General features: G+C 52.3%; 1 protein-coding gene across 4 annotated transcripts in view; it reads left to right on the top strand.

The window, feature by feature from the left end:
- Positions 1-11794, top strand: part of Mbtps1 (membrane bound transcription factor peptidase, site 1) — a 43159-nt gene extending 31365 nt beyond the window's left edge. For all 4 annotated transcript variants that reach the window (XM_015496009.2, XM_048792571.1, XM_048792570.1 and 1 more), the window contains 6 exons: positions 441-518; positions 2881-3021; positions 4767-4898; positions 6200-6326; positions 9431-9561; positions 10957-11794. In XM_015496009.2, the coding sequence (XP_015351495.1) occupies positions 441-518; positions 2881-3021; positions 4767-4898; positions 6200-6326; positions 9431-9561; positions 10957-11153 (806 nt within the window). In that variant the 3' untranslated portion in view covers positions 11154-11794. The remainder of the gene's footprint in view (positions 1-440; positions 519-2880; positions 3022-4766; positions 4899-6199; positions 6327-9430; positions 9562-10956) is intronic.
- Positions 11795-16736: the final 4942 nt, after the last annotated feature.

The raw sequence follows: 16736 nt of genomic DNA on the forward strand, positions 1-16736 counted from the left end.
GTGAGCATCCCTAGTTTCAGTGCTACCTGTGAGGGTCTTTAGGTGCTGCATGATATCCAATAGGAAACACCTTGTAGGTTCCCAGTTATTTATAATATTTTGTTTATGAAACAACTTTGCACATTTCATTCTCCAGAGAGAAGCTTCTGGCTCTAGTTTCTAGCACAACATTTTCAGCATTATTGTTACTGGTCCTACAAGTCCTACTCTGACATAACATCCATCTGTCTGCAGAAGCCACGTTAATAGTATTTTTTTTACTTGAATTTTGAGATGGTTTCTTATTTTAAGTGTAGTAAGGTACAGAAACTTCTCTTGTAAGATAAAAACAATCTGAAAAAAATAGATAATGCTTAAAGAGTTCATTTGGGTATGCTAGTAGCTGTCAGCTGAACCTCTCGTGTGTCTGCTCCTGTAACTCTGAACAACTGTTTTTTTAGTGTACTACGCGTCAGGGTGCAGCATTGCTCAGTTCCCAGAAGATGGCGTGGTGATAACACAGACTTTCAAGGACCAAGGTAAAGGATCCTTTCCCTCCCTCTCTCCTTTTTTATTTAATAGCTTTATTGCATATGATTTACACACCTTCCAAAATGCACACAATTCAGTGATTTTTAGTGTATCCACAAAATTGTGTATTCATCGCCCCCGGAGAAGTCCCATCAGCCGTTCTGGTTCCTCTTCACGCTTTCTGCAGTGCTGTTGCTTGGCACCTCATCACGCATGGCATGGGAAGGGCGTGAAGGCGGAGGGAGGCAGAGGACGGGGAGACAGATTCCGACTGATGATTTGAATGTATGTGTGTGGTGACCCCTGCAAAGGGAATGGAATTCCTTTAGGAGAGGGGTGCACGTGTCTGCTTATTATTGCCTGTGAGTTGTTCTACTTCTGTGATTGCTAGATTACTACAGGAAGAGTCTGACCATGTTGTGAACTTATTAGCTATGTGAAGATAAACAGCCATAATCATGGAGTGGCTCTAAGGCCCCCTTCAAGGTGGCGTTCCCATTCAGTTCGCTTCAGCTGCACTCACGCAGGCAGCACCCAAGAGGCCCAAGACAGGCTCCACATTAGTCTTTGTGACCACCAGGTGCTTGATGTTCAGGCTCCCTGATGAGTGTGGAAGAGAAGGGCAAGCTGGGCCACTGCTGCCTTTGAAGGCCAGGTGCCAGAAGCAGGACACTGAAGAGAACCCAGGGCGTCCTTCCTGCAGCTGTCACTCTGGAACTGGGATTCTGAACCACATGACTCCTCTTTGTTGAAAGTGGTGTGTCCCTCGTGGCAGGCTGGTAAGGATGTGCCAGGGGACTGTTTCCTCCTGCAGGTTGATAACTGTTCTTCAGAGTGACCAGCCTCTGCTGTTGTAGAGTCCTGCAGTTGAGAGCTAGGGACAGATTGATTAGTGGAAAATGAAGAATTCCTCAGCTTACCTGTCTGCAGCTAGAAGGTAGAACTTACTTCTGTATTGCCTGGAAGGTGTTTTGGTTTTGGTTTTTATCTTTTGTCAAGGCAGGTAGTCAGTGCACAGATCTGTATTTCCTAGGGTTAGTTTTAATTTTAAGCACATGATGATCCTATCTTCCCAAGTGCTTGGCACTGTTCATGAGGGTTGGAGATTCTTGCTAAAAGCAGCTCCCACAGGCATGTCATGTCTGGCACCAGGCGTGTGGCACAGGGCAGAAGCCATGCTTTCTTCTTAAGGGTCTTGCTGCCTGTGGCAGTTCATTCATTTTGGGTTTTTTTTTCTTTTTCTTTTCTTTTTTTTTTTTTTTCAAGGGGAGGGAAATGTCAAAAGTAGGTTTAAGGATGCATACTTTATTTGGAGGTTCTGATAGAGTCTGAAAATAAAAGTCAGTTGCCTTGGCTTTAAGTTGAATGATCTTTTTTGGATTCACAATAGGACTTTGAAAAGGATGCCTTTTAGAAAAAGGATAAAAACCAAAAGCAAAACCAACACACCTTTGGAAGTCCTGTGGTGCTGGAGCAGAAAACACTATCATCAAAAACAAAGCTCTTCTCAAGCCATGAGGTCACATGGCAAGCAGTGTGCAGTTTTCCCCATTTCTTCTGTTTTCCTGCTTTGTCGTGCCCTCCCTCCAAAGAGGCTTTCTTCAGTCAGCTCCTAGTGAAATACACAGAGGGCAGCAGATACTCTTTATGTAGCTGCAGGCATTCGAGATGTTGTCAGCACAGAAAGTGCTGGATTCGTTTTCTAGTGCTAAGGAAAGCCTTTGCTTTAGAGATCCTGTGAGTTACATGAGACCACTGATGATGGACACCCCTGGCGTTTATCCATTTTTACTTCTTGAGTCACTGAACATTTTAAATTGTGTCATCTGCTTGGGGAAAGGTAGGAAGGCTCTGCTGTTGGAATGTTTGTAATTGTGGAATTAATATAACATCTAAACTGAAATTGAAAATATGTGGACATACACTTTAAATACTAGTTATCATGTTTATTAACATCCTAGCTTTTAATCACAAAGCCCCAAGACACTGGTGTCTGTATATGTGACTACTCATGGACACCTCGGTATAGAATGAGCTGTTGGCAGCTTCCCCTATACATGAGGGCTGACAGCAGGCTTCCAGCATAGTAAGAAGAGGAAACATTTGTTATTTCAAGATGAAAAGGGACAGGTAACACCTTTAGGAGCACAGACATTATGTGCCACCATCTAAGTGAAAATGACAGAAGAGGGCATGGAAATACACACATTAGTGAATTTCACTGAAAACAAAAGTGATGGTGCTTAAGATGGCACTTTCCTGTCCAAAAAGTTTGCTCTGTTTGTTTGAATATTAGATTTTACAAATTGTTTTTGGAAACTGGAAAGTCATTTCTCAACAATAACTGTCATTATTGTTGTGTTGTTTCAGGATTGGAGGTTTTAAAGCAGGAAACCGCGATTGTTGAAAATGTCCCCATCTTGGGACTTTATCAGATTCCAGCGGAGGGTGGGGGCCGGGTCGTGCTGTATGGAGACTCCAATTGCTTGGACGACAGTCACCGACAGAAGGGTGAGAAGAAAGTAAACAGGCACACAGCCCTTATGCCCTGGGTTCCTAGGGAGGTAGAGAGAAGGCTCTACTGGGTGAACGTGAGTGAGGACAGCTAGGATTCCAGTCGCTTTGCCGGCCTGGAGTGTTTTGATAGGTATCTAAGTGTGGGCACATTTAGTAAGTAAAACAAAACTGCCTCTACTGGCCAAGATACCTCTCCTCCCTTCTCACTGCATTTATTGGAGAGCCCCTTGATGTGAGTGACCAAGACTCTGCCCATCCTTGCCGCCCTGGGTTTTGTGTCCCTCCCTGGCACGGCATGTGCAGGTGCCCTGATCGGGTCTGAACCACTCTTCCGCCTTCTCAGCCCTGTTGCCTGGAGGCCCTGCAGTCGCTGTTCCCCAGGACATGCAGGTAGAGGCTGTGTGAGCCTAGTCAGGACGGGTCTCCAGTTACTCTCCTCAGGGATGAGGTGTGTGGGGGAGGCAGCCTCCTCTCGTTTTCAGCCTCTTGGTGCATCTTTGAATATGGAGTTTTAAGATTGGACGTAGACTGGTCTTTTTCTTATGTATTAAGGAGAAAGAGTGGCAAAAGTGTTAACCTGTTTCAACTGGTGAGATGGTAATGGAGCCGGAACTGAGACCGAGTCTTTTGACGCAGGGAGACCAGGGTGGGAGGGTGGCAGGTTAGGGCCAGCGCTGGCAGATGGCGAGCAGCTCCAAGGGCACTTCCTCCAGGTTTCAGTTGAGGGTGACTGAATCACAGGCCTTTATGTAAATCCTTAGAATACAATTAGTCTTTTTAAAAATCAAAAGTAGTGTTAAAGTCACAGTTAAAAGAAGATTAATGCTTTTATTTCCAGAGATTCTAAGACCTGAGATCAACTGGTAAGAGTCTTTATTCAAAATTTAAATACCTGAGAGGATGTCTACATCCTTAAATGTGAAATGACCGCTGTGTGCTCTCTCACGGTGACATGCATGGCCTAGAAGTGTTCTTCCAGGAGAGGGTAGCATTTACTGGGACTTCCCCTCTCGAGTCTCATGTAGTTCCCATCTGTGTTAACATAGTAGGTGGGCAGACACAAGGAAAGACCAGAGATCCCAGCTCTTGAGTGCTGCAGGGCTTCAGCAACCTCCGGAGGAAGGAGTGGCGCTGAATGGGAGCTGCTCACAGCCTGGTCCAAGATGTCCCTGAAAAAGAATTGTCCATCTGGCTGGGTCCACTGACTCAAAGGCCAGCTCAGCAGGCTCTAGGAGACCTACTTCCTGCTTAAGGGGTGCTCTAGGATGCTGACAGAGGCGCCCACCCCCTGTGTTCCTACACCCTATACCTGGAGCCACTATTCTTGAGTCCAGTGTGTAGCGGACATCTCATCATCTCACTGTCTCGGAACCAGCTCCATTCCGCCCTCATCCATGAGGGGCCCAGAGCCGAGGGTGGCACTTGGGCAGTTGGTCCTGTCCATGGCAGTGGTACTGCTCTGAGCCTGCCAGCTCGTGCCTTAGGTGGATTCATGTTTCTCAAGAATGGAAGCCAGGGATGTGTCCCTTTTACTTTGACCTAGATTTCTGACCTTTACATGCCTGTTTTTCCCCTCCTTTGGAGAGCTAGCTTTCTTTTATTTTCCTGTAGAATTATTTTTTAAAAAATAATTGCCATGGCTGGGGGGTGTAGAGCACTTGCCAGCACACGTGAGGCCCTGGCTTCCATCTTCACCACAAAACTGCAAAGTCCTCAACAGCTTGCTTCTGACTCCACAGATTGCTTTTGGCTTCTGGACGCGCTCCTTCAGTACACATCGTACGGGGTGACTCCTCCCAGCCTCAGTCACTCTGGGAACCGGCAGCGCCCTCCCAGTGGAGCTGGCTCAGCCACACCTGAGAGGATGGAAGGTGAGTGAAGGTTGGAGCTGGCCAAACTCAATGCTGCCACCAGTGGTTTGTCCTGGATGCTGCTGGTTGGCAAGCAGGTGGCAACTGACCTGTAATGGTCCGTCCTGGCGATTCCGGGGTCGATGGGCATGGAGGGCGTTCAGGATCTCACCCATGTTCCCCTGGCCCTGGTTCATGCTCACTGTCACAGATGCCATGCTGGCTCCAGGGGTCTGCAGGAATAGCCGCCAGCATTTATAAGCACTCATTAGGTACCAGGCACCAGACTGCAGTGCTCTAGGGAGGATTAGCTCACTAATACCTCCCAGTAATCCTGTGAAAGGAGATATTATTACGACCGGTTTATAGATGAAGAAATGGGAGCTGAGAGAAGTTAAGTAGTTGCCCCAGGTCGTGGGGCGGGTGTGTGGTAGAGCCAAGGGCCCCCAGCAGAGCTGCATGGATCAGGCCAGTTCACCACAGACTCTGGCTGCCCCAGCACTCTCAATAGACATGTCCTGGGACCATGTAAAAATATGTAGCGGCTACACGAGAAAAGTAAGCAGCCCATCTACTCAGGACAGGGAAGTAGGAGGATCACAAGTTCAAGGCCAGCCTGGGTAGTTTCTCCAATACAACAAAGAAAAGGTCAGGGGTGGAGCACGCGCAAGGCCCTGCGTGGAATTCTTAGTACTGCTGAAAAAAACTAAATGGGGTGGGATGTGGCTCAGTGGTAATGTGCCCCTGGGTTCAAGCCCCAGTCAAAAGTGGAGTTTGCTTTAGTAATATTCCTTAGCCCAGCACATCACAGATGTGTTCGCTCAGGTGGGAGACACAGGCCCTGTTTCCGTTTTCAGTAGCCACATGTGGCTAGTGGTACAGCACTGGGTGGTGCAGATTTAAGAAACAAAACTTTAAAATTATAGCACTTTGTTTGTTTTTGTGTTTCGCTTTTATTTTTTGCCAGGAAATTGTTCCAGAAGAGAGGATTTTTCTGTGGCAGCTATCTCTAGTTATAGAGTCTTCAAGGGTGGCCTTGTGCATGTGGTGATGGTCAGCAGAGGTTGACTGGCCAGTGCTTTGTATGAATGGTTCCATTTAAAGGGAACTGTGCAGACTCCTCTGCTCCCCTTCCCAGTGAAGGCGAGTGTTGTCTGGGGGCTGCCCATCAGGTCTGGTCCCGAAGCTCGTGGGGGGCGGTCCAACAAGGCACCGTAGGCTGCTGGCAGGAGCCACAGACCAGCTCCCACAGCCGTGTCTTCTCCCTGCATTTTAATAACTGTGCTCGTTCCCCTTTTTGTTGCTACTGCTGCTGACCACAGGAAACCATCTGCACCGGTACTCCAAAGTTCTTGAGGCCCATTTGGGAGACCCGAAACCCCGGCCTCTGCCAGCCTGTCCACACTTGTCTTGGGCCAAGCCACAGCCTTTGAATGAGACAGCACCCAGGTCAGTGTCTGCATGTGCTTTTCCCTATTCCACAGGGCTTGTGACTCATTCCTTTTTTCTTACAAGAGAGAATGGAATTTTACTGCCATCACTATTGGAAAATCCGACTTCCTGGCTTGCTTTTGCTAAAGGTTATGCATGGCATGTGCCCTCACCTTGGCCTTTAGGGTGTGCTCTTTTGTGGTGTCCTGTAGCAGGTGCTTGGGGAGTTGGGACTGTGCTCCTGTCAGCCCTGTTCACAGCTGCTCACAGCCGTGCTGGAGCAGAAGCTCTGGCCTGCGGTGGGGAGTTGGTGGCTGCGGCAGGTGTGCGTCCTGTTCCAGGTGTTGGTTATGGAACAGATAGGTCTCTCTCCTGCCCTCACGGGCAGAGGCTTCCCGTCGGCCTGGGTTCTGCTGTGGCAGCCTGACCAGAAAGAGTGCCATGTGCCATTCATGTCCTGTGCTGGTGGCATGGCTGGTGAGGCTCCCTGTCCCACAGCAGCCCTGGCCTCTGTCTGCAGGTCTGTGCTCCTCCAGGGCCGCCTGAAGCCGCGCTCCGCCCACTCACTGTCTGGCCTCTTCATCTGCCTCGTTTCCTTTTGGCTGCAGAACTTGAGTATTGCTGCTGTTTCTCTCTTGGGCCAGCTCAGGCCAACTCTTCTCTTTCTTTGGGACATCCCTGCCTGTGCAAGACGACATGAGGGTGCTTCTCCTGAGAATGGGGGTGGGTTCTGCAGTGGTGCAGTGGGCAAGGTGTCAGGGATGCCATCAGAGCCCTCTCCTCATCTGCCCACCCTGACGTGGACTCCCTTTGCAGAAGTCTCCTGCCTGCCTTCTCCATTCTCAAGGCTGCCACCGTGTACGCTCAGTGATGGACAGGTTTGGCATAGCCAGAGATGGAAGGTGACTGTCCACACTGACGAGCAGGAGGACACCTGCAGGAAGGCGTGGAAACGCTCTCTGCTTTCCTAGTTGCCATAGCAGAGTGCTTTCATAAACCAGCCAGTGACCTAGTCGTCATGGCAGAGTGCTCTGATACATCACCCAGTGACCTTGTCGTCCAGCAAGAGTGCTGTAATACACCACTCAGTGACCACATGCCTTCATTCAGAACAGGCTCCACAGACAGCCAGAAAGTGGTAGAATCATCACACTGTCTTCTGAGCCGTAGAGTTCTTCCTCAACTTTAATTACTGGGTACTTCCCATTCTAGTTAACATCCCATCATTTAAAACTTTTGATATGTTTCTATTTTTGCATCCTTTTTCTTTGTAACCTACTATTATTGTAGCATTCTTTATATTCCATACATGGTCAGAAATTTACACTCAGAGGACAGTCAGTACTGGCTACAGTTATGAAAACTCAATTTTCTCCATAGTGCCATTCAGGACTCTCGTAAGAGTGACAGAATTTCTTAGTATCTGCCTGCCACATAAGTGGTCATCAGACACTGCCCTCAAGGGTGTTGGTCACGTGCAGCTGCTGGGCTTTGATGTTGTCTGTCATTCCCAGCAATTCCTTCTCCTTAATCCATTGCCCTGCTTCATATTCATCTCATGTTTCACATCTGTTGAAATTTATTCTCAGTCCTCAGAGATGGAGACAGATGTTCTGAACCCTGAGAGGGAGACCAATGTTAGCCAGCCCCGGCAGCCACTGGCCAGGCCAGGTTTCCATCTGTCGGAAAGATGGATTTCTCTCTCCTTTACTGGGCATCGGTGTCCTTTCCTAGAGCCACTCTGGGAGTGTCAGCCCCACGAGAGACCCCACTGAAGGTGGACCCTCCCCCTCCACCAGTGTGCTGTTCCCACCTCTGCTGCCTCTGAAAGTGCCAGCACAGATGGTTAAACTCCAGGGCAGGACATCACTGTTAGATGACAGTGCAGCCCTCACACACCCAGCTACAGACCCGAGGCTCGAGTGCCATTAATCCCATAACTTTTGTCTGTTAAGTTTTCAGACTGGTGAACCCTCAGCTGCAAAGTCACATAAAACAGACCGGCTGCAGCACCTGTGGGCACTTTCCCAGCCACCAGCAGCTGGGGCCGCTGACGGCTCCCTGCCCTGCCTAGGCATCCTCTCCGCACCCCCCACCTGCGTAGGCTCCACACTCCTCTTCCCCTGTGGCTGTCATGGGACCAGGTGTCCTTACCTTCACTTGACCAGAGTAGAAACTGTCTGACAGCTTCCAAATGCACTGACAGCAGAAAGACAGAATTCGTCATTTACAAACATCTCTCTCACTGAAGCCAGAACAGCACGGAGTTTCCCTCCACGCCCTTCCTTGGACCTCGGTGTCTACCTGTGCCGTCTGCTGCTGGTTGCTGGGGATTGGACACGGGCTTCTTTTTCTTTTTAGTTATCAATGGATACAATACCTTTATTTTGTGTTTTTTTTTTTTTTTTCTGTGTGGTGTTGAGGATCAAACCCAATGCCTCACACGTGCTCACAAGCCCCAGGCTGCCACTGACTTCTAGAGTTGGTGGTCACATTGCTTGAATGGGCTGCTCAACTTCTGAAGATTAACGATCCTGTGCTACTACAGAGAGCACATCTTGTCTGAGGATCACCACCACACACATGGAAGTGGCGTTCCTGTGTGTTGTATCCATGCTCTCTCACTAGTTGGTGGCTTGTGTGCTTGTCCAGTTCTCACCCCAGGTGGTTTTGTTGAGGACATGCTGGTGCCCAGCACTGGTCTGTCCAGTCCCTGTGCATGGTCCTGGAGTGCCCTCCACTGTAATGCTTTGCACCCAGCAACGCTTGGTACCCAGTGCAGCAGAAGGCCTCCAGGCACCCACCCATGACCACTCCTCAGCCTCAGCACCCCCCATCCCTGGCTCCTTTCAGGGGTCCATCTGGACTGTCCTTGTGTTGTGTGGTAATGTTTCCAGTTTTAAGCAGGAAAGGGCTCCTGTTGGCAGCACTGTAGACCAAGTAGAACACGGAGAGCTCAGAGCATGGACCATATGGTGGTTTCTCTCAGGACCTGGAAGTGGTCACTTGCTCTGTAGCGGTGGTCAGGCAGGTAGAGGGGGAAACTTGTTGCTGCTTAGGTGCTGGCTGAGCTTCCTGGGCTGGCATGTTGCTTATCCTTGTTTTCATCTGTTCCCCTGAAGCAATCTTTGGAAACATCAGAAGTTACTCTCCATCGACCTGGACAAGGTGGCGTTACCCAACTTCCGATCAAATCGCCCACAAGTGCGACCCTTGTCCCCTGGAGAAAGTGGTGCCTGGGACATTCCTGGAGGTGAGTCCTCAGGTGCTTCGCCCTTGTGCTGAACCTTGCTGTATCTTGTTCCAGATGGTCTCCTCCTGTCCCTAGGAGGTGGACAGGCCACTCCTGCTTTTACCTTTCCAGGAGCCATGGCAGTCCTGGTCTTCTTTGTGGTGTGGGTCAGCCAGAAGTGTGTCTGTAGGATGAAGGTGTTACTCTTTTTCTTAGAAAATTCCTCATTGATGTTCCAGTCTCAGTTTCTTTCGTGCTGGCCAGGTGATACACTTGAAATGTTCCCGAGTCACTTGCACACTCATGAGAGCTGTGCAAACCAGCAGGACCCAGGGAGCCTGTCTTACGCTGTTTCGCAGCAGCTGTGCTGGCCATAGGTCTCTGGTTCTCTGCCCTCCCATATCTAGGATGGCAGTCAGCTGAGCTGGGCTGTGCCCTAAGGTGATGTGTCCTGTGTCCTCCCCATACAGTGCCTTTGACCTGAATAGAGTACTCGGGACAAGTCCTTCTTCTTTAGTGAGATGATCTGTACCAAATCACTCCAGCTGAGTATGGGCAATTCTTCTGCCCCATGAACCCCTGCAGTCTCCCCGAGGACTCTTAGCTCCAAACAGGGTTTTCTGGGTTTCAGGACTTGACCAGAAACCCCTGGGATCAGGAAGGAGTGCCCTTGAGTTGTGGTCGCACGACCTGAACAGGTTCCTCACTTCTGAAGATTAATGATCCTGTGCTGCCACAGAGAGCACGTCTTGTCCGATGGCACCTCCGTGTGTGTGGTGGTGACCGTGGCGTTCCTGCGTGTTGTACCCATGCTGTCTTACTAGTTGGTGGCTCACAGTCTTGTCCAGCCTAATCTGGGATACTGGGGGCCTCACATGTTGGTCACAGGGTGCACTGACGATGGCTGCAGAGTCATTGACGTTCTAAACCAAGGGTCCTGCAGTGGCCACTCTTGGTTTTCACCCATGTCTTGTCCTGGGAGGGCTTTCCTAGAAATGGGGGTGTGGCCTTCCCAGCTCTTTGCCTTGCTTCCTTCCTCTTCCTTCCTGTATCAAGGCTGAGATCCATCTTCTGTTGCTGTTAGGGACACAAAATGTCTGTCTGGGCCCCACTGTTGTAGGCTGTGACAGGAGCGAAGCTTGTTCCTGGGCTTATGTAGTGAGCCCAGGAAGAGGGACCAGAGCCCCCTGCCCTCTGCTAGGAGTGCTTTTGCTTGACTGGGGAGCCATGCTGCCCCCCTCTCTCTCCCATGCTCTGTTAACGGCCTGGGTCACTTTAGTGGAGGCTGAAAAGTGAAGTGTGTCCTGCTCCTCAGCTAATGAAATCAGAGCCGTTGGTTTCTGAGGAGTCTGGCTTGTAGAAAGGGCTTTGGCAGTAGCTCTGTGACACTGCTGACTCTCCATTGTCCTCCTGCAGGGATCATGCCTGGCCGCTACAACCAGGAGGTGGGCCAGACCATTCCCGTGTTTGCCTTCCTGGGAGCCATGGTGGTCCTGGCCTTCTTTGTGGTGCAAATCAACAAGGCCAAGAGCAGGCCGAAGCGGAGGAAGCCCAGGGTGAAGCGCCCCCAGCTCATGCAGCAGTTTCACCCACCAAAGGCCCCATCAGTGTGACGGTCAGACTGGCTGAGCCTGCAAGCCAAAGAGTTTTTGAGGATGGCTCTGGTGGGCAAGCAGAGCCTGGGAGGGTTTCCCAAGAGGCTCCTCTTTCAGCAGGATCCAGCCTCCAGTTGCAGCTCAGTTAGAGTGTCCTGTCTGCAGGCCCTCTCCTGGGTCGCGCGCAGGCCCCCCTCCTGAGTCCCGTGCAGGCCTGGTGGCACACCTTGATGCACCTCACACCTGGACCCCTGCAGGAGGGACGCGGCGGCGGCAGCAGCAGTGGCAGCAGCTCACCAGCAGCTGAGCGCACCAAAGACGGCGGAGAGCTCCTGTTAACTACGTGAGACAGCCACCAAGCTGAGCTGGTTAAAGGCTATTTTCTATATTTATTGTTGGGAAAGTCACTTTAAAGACTTGTGCTATTTGGAAGCAAAGCTATTTTTTTGTCAATGGAATGCAGTTTTTTACTATGACATCATAAGGAATCACTCTCTTTTCTGACTGAGGTTCAAAGGAGACTGGCACAAATCTGTGAAACACAGACCTTTGCTTTATTTTTATAAGTATCAATTGCCATCATGTTTTGTAATTTGGGGTCTTGATTTCACCATTGTCGGTGAAGAAAATTTTCAATAAATATGCATTACCCATATGAAGCTGGAGAGCGCTGTGTCCTGCCGGCTCCTCTTCTCATTTCTCTCTGGTAACAACCTGGAACAGGTGCCAGTTGGCCTGTGAGTTTTTCTACTGAGAGCTAAGTCACGGACCACACGACTTTCCACTCTAAAGTGCCCTGTCCAGGGAGTCCTGGGGTTCGCTGAGTTAGGCAGCCATTGCCATTCACTGTCAGATTCCAGAAGAAACCCTGTGCTGTGTGCTGTCACCAACTCAGGGTGACTCACAGGTAGTCCTTGCAACTGGCTTCTTTGACTCTGAGTCCTGTCCTCAAGGCTCTCGTGTGTCATGTGTCAAACTTTGTCCTTTTGTGCCTCAACGCTCCTCCACCCCCAGTGGGTCGGTCTGCCCGTCTACCTGCTGCTGATGGGCACTCGGTGGTTTCCCTCTGGCGCTGCTGGGAGTGTTCGTGGTCAGTTTTTGTGGGCTGTGTTTCTCTTTCTCTTGGGCACATGCCTGGGACTGAAGCCATCAAGCTCTGCTGAACTCTCGAGGAACGGCCAGGCTTGTTCCCGAGGCACCGGCACCACCTGCCCTCCTGCCCTTCCAGCGGCCCTCCTCACAGCACTGGGGTTTCCCTCTCTCTGGTCAACGCCACACTGCAGGCGCGCGGGGGTGTCTCGGGTGGTTTGGATTTGTTTCCCTGAAGAGAGGCCTGGGGCTCCTTTGCTCCTGGCTGTCGGCTTGCGGGTCTCAGGGAGGTGTCTGTTTAGAGCCTGGGCCCATTTCTTTTTTCTTTTTTTAGTTGTAGTTAGACTCAATATCTTTATTTTTATGTGGTGGTGAGGATTTACCCAGGGCCTCGCACATGCTAGGCGAGTGCTCTACCGCTCAGCCCGAGCCCCAGCCCCTTGGCTCATTTCTTATTCTGATTATGCACCTGAGTTCTTTATATGTTCCCAGGACAGGTTCCTATCAGACTTGGGGTGTTCTCTCTCACTTGTCGGGCTGGCTTTTCACTTTCTTGGTGGTGTTCCTCGACACATAAGTGTTTTTTATTTCGTTAAGGTACAGTTTTTCCACTTTCCTCTTGGGTTGTGTGGGTGTTGGGGTGATGTCTGGCTCCAAGGCAGCCTGGTACTGCTTAGCCCCTGCCTATCTGCACATCACAGGTGAGGAGGGCCTGGGGCCGTGGCCAGGGCTACTCCTGAGTCTGGCACAGCAGGTCGCATGGGTTGCCTGCAGCTCTCTTGCACTTGTGCTGCTCTTGCCTGCCAGATTTTGGTGGCATTGCTGTGGGCTGAAGTGCTGGCTTCTCGACACGGGTGGCCTCCCGGTTGTTGGTGTTGAGCACAGCCGTGCTCACGGGCAGCAGCTGGCAGTGGATCTCAGAGTGGCTCCTGCTTGTCAGTGGTGGCGCTCTGGCCTCCCTACCAGTCCTCCCGTGTGTGGGCTGCCCCGCTCCGGCACACCCCTAGCACTCGGAGCAGGCAGGATGCAGTGGGAAGGGCAGCGGGATGGGACTCTCTGGGGATGAGGCCCTGTCTGGCAGCGCAGCTTTGGATGTGACAGAAGCCTGAAGTCTGGATTACATGAAACCTTCCAGTTTTTAATGTTGGCAAGTGATTGAATTAAAGTGGGTTTTTTTTGTTTGTTTGTTTTTTGGTTGGTTGGTTTTATTTGTGTGAAGTGACCAAAACTCTCTGTTGTTCTTAGTGGCATCAGCCTAACCTGCTAGGTGATAACCCTGTGGGATGATGTTCCAACCAGAGGTGTTGGGCTGGAGAGCTTGCCTCCACGCTGGCTGCGTGGCCTGGGGTCACCTGCCTCCTTGGGCGTGGGTCCCTCTTCCTGGTCCCTGGGACCTTCCTGCCTGGGACTTTGCTGAGCCACTGTGGGCATGACATCGCCATGCAGCATTGCACAGATCCCCGCATTCCACAGATTCAGGGGTCCCTGTCTGGCTTCCCAGGTCGGCGTCTGTCATGCTTCTTGTCCTTGTGAGCAGTTCTTCTGCTGCACTCTGCTTTTGCCAAGGGGACTTCGGGGGCCTCTGTAGTGGCGGTGGCCCCGCCAGCCCATGATGGAACATACTTAGCTTGGGCTCAGGGTATACACACACTTTGGGCTTAAGTCAGACAGTTGGGATAGAACGAGGACAGGGGGACTAGCATGGATACCCAGAGTGCATGCAGAGGCTGTCGGGAACAGAGTGGGGTTTTCCAGGTGTTCAGGGCCTTTCCAGGAAGGAGCCTGCACAGGGACACTCTGACAGGTGGAGCTCCGCCTCAGCCACAGACCACGGTGGCCTTGAGCAAGGACAGCTTTGCAGCCAGGAAGCCTGAGACCCACGGGAGCTGCGTTAACAGAGAGCAGCCCCAGGAGCAGGACCCTGCCTCCTGCAGCGGGGGCTGCCATTGGAGCTCTGTGCCCGTGGTGATGCACCTTGGTCACCGTCACAGTCAGACGGTGACCAAGGTGCGTCACCACGGGCACAGAGGAGAGGAGGCCCAAGGATGCCCACTGCCACCCTGACTCGAGACAGATAGCAGAGGAGATCGTGAACTTGTCCTGCTCAGATCCAGGACCTGTGTGCTTACTTCCTGTTCTCTCCTGCTGGTGTCTGCTCAGTGTTCCATGTCTATCCTCGCTCTAAAAGGGACAGTGACACCCTAGGAAGGTATCTGGGTGCTGGGAGGAATGCAGAACAGGGTTGCTGCTGAGATGAACCTGGAGAGAGAGCTCCTTGTTGGGGAGAGTTCCTATAGAGCAGGGCTCAATTCTCAGAAGAAGAGGGTCACTGGGGTCTGGAGAGGTGGCTTGGAGTCTGGCCAACAGGTTTGTTGTCCTGGAGCTAGAGATAGTGGGATTCCAGGGGTCCACCTTGGAGGAACGTTGAGGGGAAGTTGTCAGAGGCTCTGGACTCAGGCTGCCTGGGTCCAGCCTCAGCCTGACCACTTGCTGCTATGAGCCTTGGAGGGAGCCTCCAAGTCCCTGAGCAAAGTGTTGTAGGCCGTGTGCTTGGCCAGCGCCTGCAGGGTGCAGCGAGTCCCTCACCTGAGCAGTCCTGCTCCCGGGGGTCCCTTTTACCCCTGGTGTGGATTCCCGTTGTCTGTCCCAGCCAGCCACAGTCACAGGTATGCTGGGAGTCCATGTGCTGGTGTGTCCCCAGGGACCTGGTGTCATGAAGAGGCACACAGAGCCTGACTGCGGGGATCTGTGCAGTGCTGCATGGAGACGTCATGCCCGCAGTGGCTCAGCAGAGTGCCCTGGCTGCCCTCAGCCATCCTGCCCACCTGCACTCTCCCCTGTGCCTTTCTTTGCCCTGCTCACACAGGACATCTCCCACAAAGAACCCTCCCCATGGGCAGCAGGGCCCAGCAGTCACTAGCACCTGCAGAGCCCTCACTGTGGGCATGGGCAGCGTGTCCTCAGGTGTGTTCTGCCTGCTGCGCTCCCTGTGGTCCCACCACAGAAGACCCGGCTGGCCTGGCACAAGCTTGAGACCCTTGCGTGTCACCAGTCTGCTTCCCTGATCCCCGACGGGTGTGAGTGCAGAGGGACCCAGCAGAGCCACTTTGCCGTGGGAGTCCCTGGCCTGTCCTCTGACATGCTCCATGGGGAGAAGACAGGATCCAGGGGTGGCCAGGGCGTGTGGGTGCTGGGGAGAGCCGCCTTTGCGCATCTCTTTGCCTGCCTTCTGCGCCGGAGGAGGCTGTGTGGGGCCAGCGGGGCGGGGAGCAGGGCTCTGGGGGGGCACCACCCGGCTGCTGCAGATGGGGCCCCACAGGGCGCCCCTCCACAGCCCAGGAAAGGTCATGCAGCCCTGTGATGCCGGCAGAGGGTGGATTTCAAAGCCCCTCAGAATTAAGAGGTTTTCCCCACGGCCTGGAATTTCACAGCCCAGTGGCCAATTTCCAAGTCATGCACATTAATGGGCAGCTAATGAGGGACCCACCGGCAGGGACAGGAAAATGCCCCTGAGCCCCCAGAGCCAGATTAAGGAGTACAAAGTCCCCAGCCGCTGATGAAGGGCTCTTTATCTTTGCTCTCAGGAGGCCAGGAGTGGGCAGAGAGCGAGCCTCGGTTGCTCGCAGGGCCAGGGCAGGCTGCATGAATGCCGCACGCCGCTTCCTCTGGCCCAGGCTGTTGCTGTTCTGCTGCCCTCCCTGCTGTGCCCAGCAGCATCGCCCAAGGTTCAACGACCTCACTCCAGTGAGAAGGACAAGGAGTCGAAGGCAGGAAAGGCCTTTCCCAGCAGTGCCCGATCCCAGGCCCCAGCCGGGGGCCTTCCTGGGAGCCTTGGCACAGGGAACCCCCGTGAAGATGGAGCCGAGGTCGGAGCAGTGTGGCCTCCTCCAGGGAATGCCCACAGCCCAGAAGCTGGAAGAGGCAGGAGAGGCCCTCTAGAACCCTCAGAGGGAGCACCACCCTGCTCACACCTGGACCTCAGATTGCTGGTCTCCAGAACCACGAGAGAATAAATGCCCGTTGTTTAAGCCACCTGGTCTGTGGTGCTCTGTTACAGCAGCCACAGGAACCTAAGGCAGAGGCCGGGGTCAGGGGAACCCAGTGACTCTCCCTTTCTCGTCTTCTCTTGTCCATGTGCTCACTCACTCATTCATCCAACCTGTCCCCAGCACTGTCAAGAGTCAGAGGGGGGGCTGGGGATGTGGCTCAAGCGGTAGCGCGCTCGCCTGGCATGCGTGCGGCCCGGGTTCGATTCTCAGCACCACATACAAACAAAGATGTTGTGTCCGCCAAATACTAAAAAAAATAAATGTTGAAATTCTCTCTCTCTCTACCTCTCTCTCACTCTCTCTTTAAAAAAAAAAAAAAAAAAAAGAGTCAGAGGGGCAGGGAGGTGTGTGGCATTGCAGCCTTCAAGGTGAGATGCTGGGCACCTGTCACGGCCCTTGCCTGAGCCCAGGCCCTGTTGTGTGCAGCAGGACCATGGCAACATTCTCAGTGTTTTGAGGTGGA

This window comes from Marmota marmota, unplaced genomic scaffold (genome assembly GCF_001458135.2).
Source record: "Marmota marmota marmota unplaced genomic scaffold, marMar, whole genome shotgun sequence".
NCBI classification, from domain to species: Eukaryota; Metazoa; Chordata; class Mammalia; order Rodentia; family Sciuridae; genus Marmota; species Marmota marmota.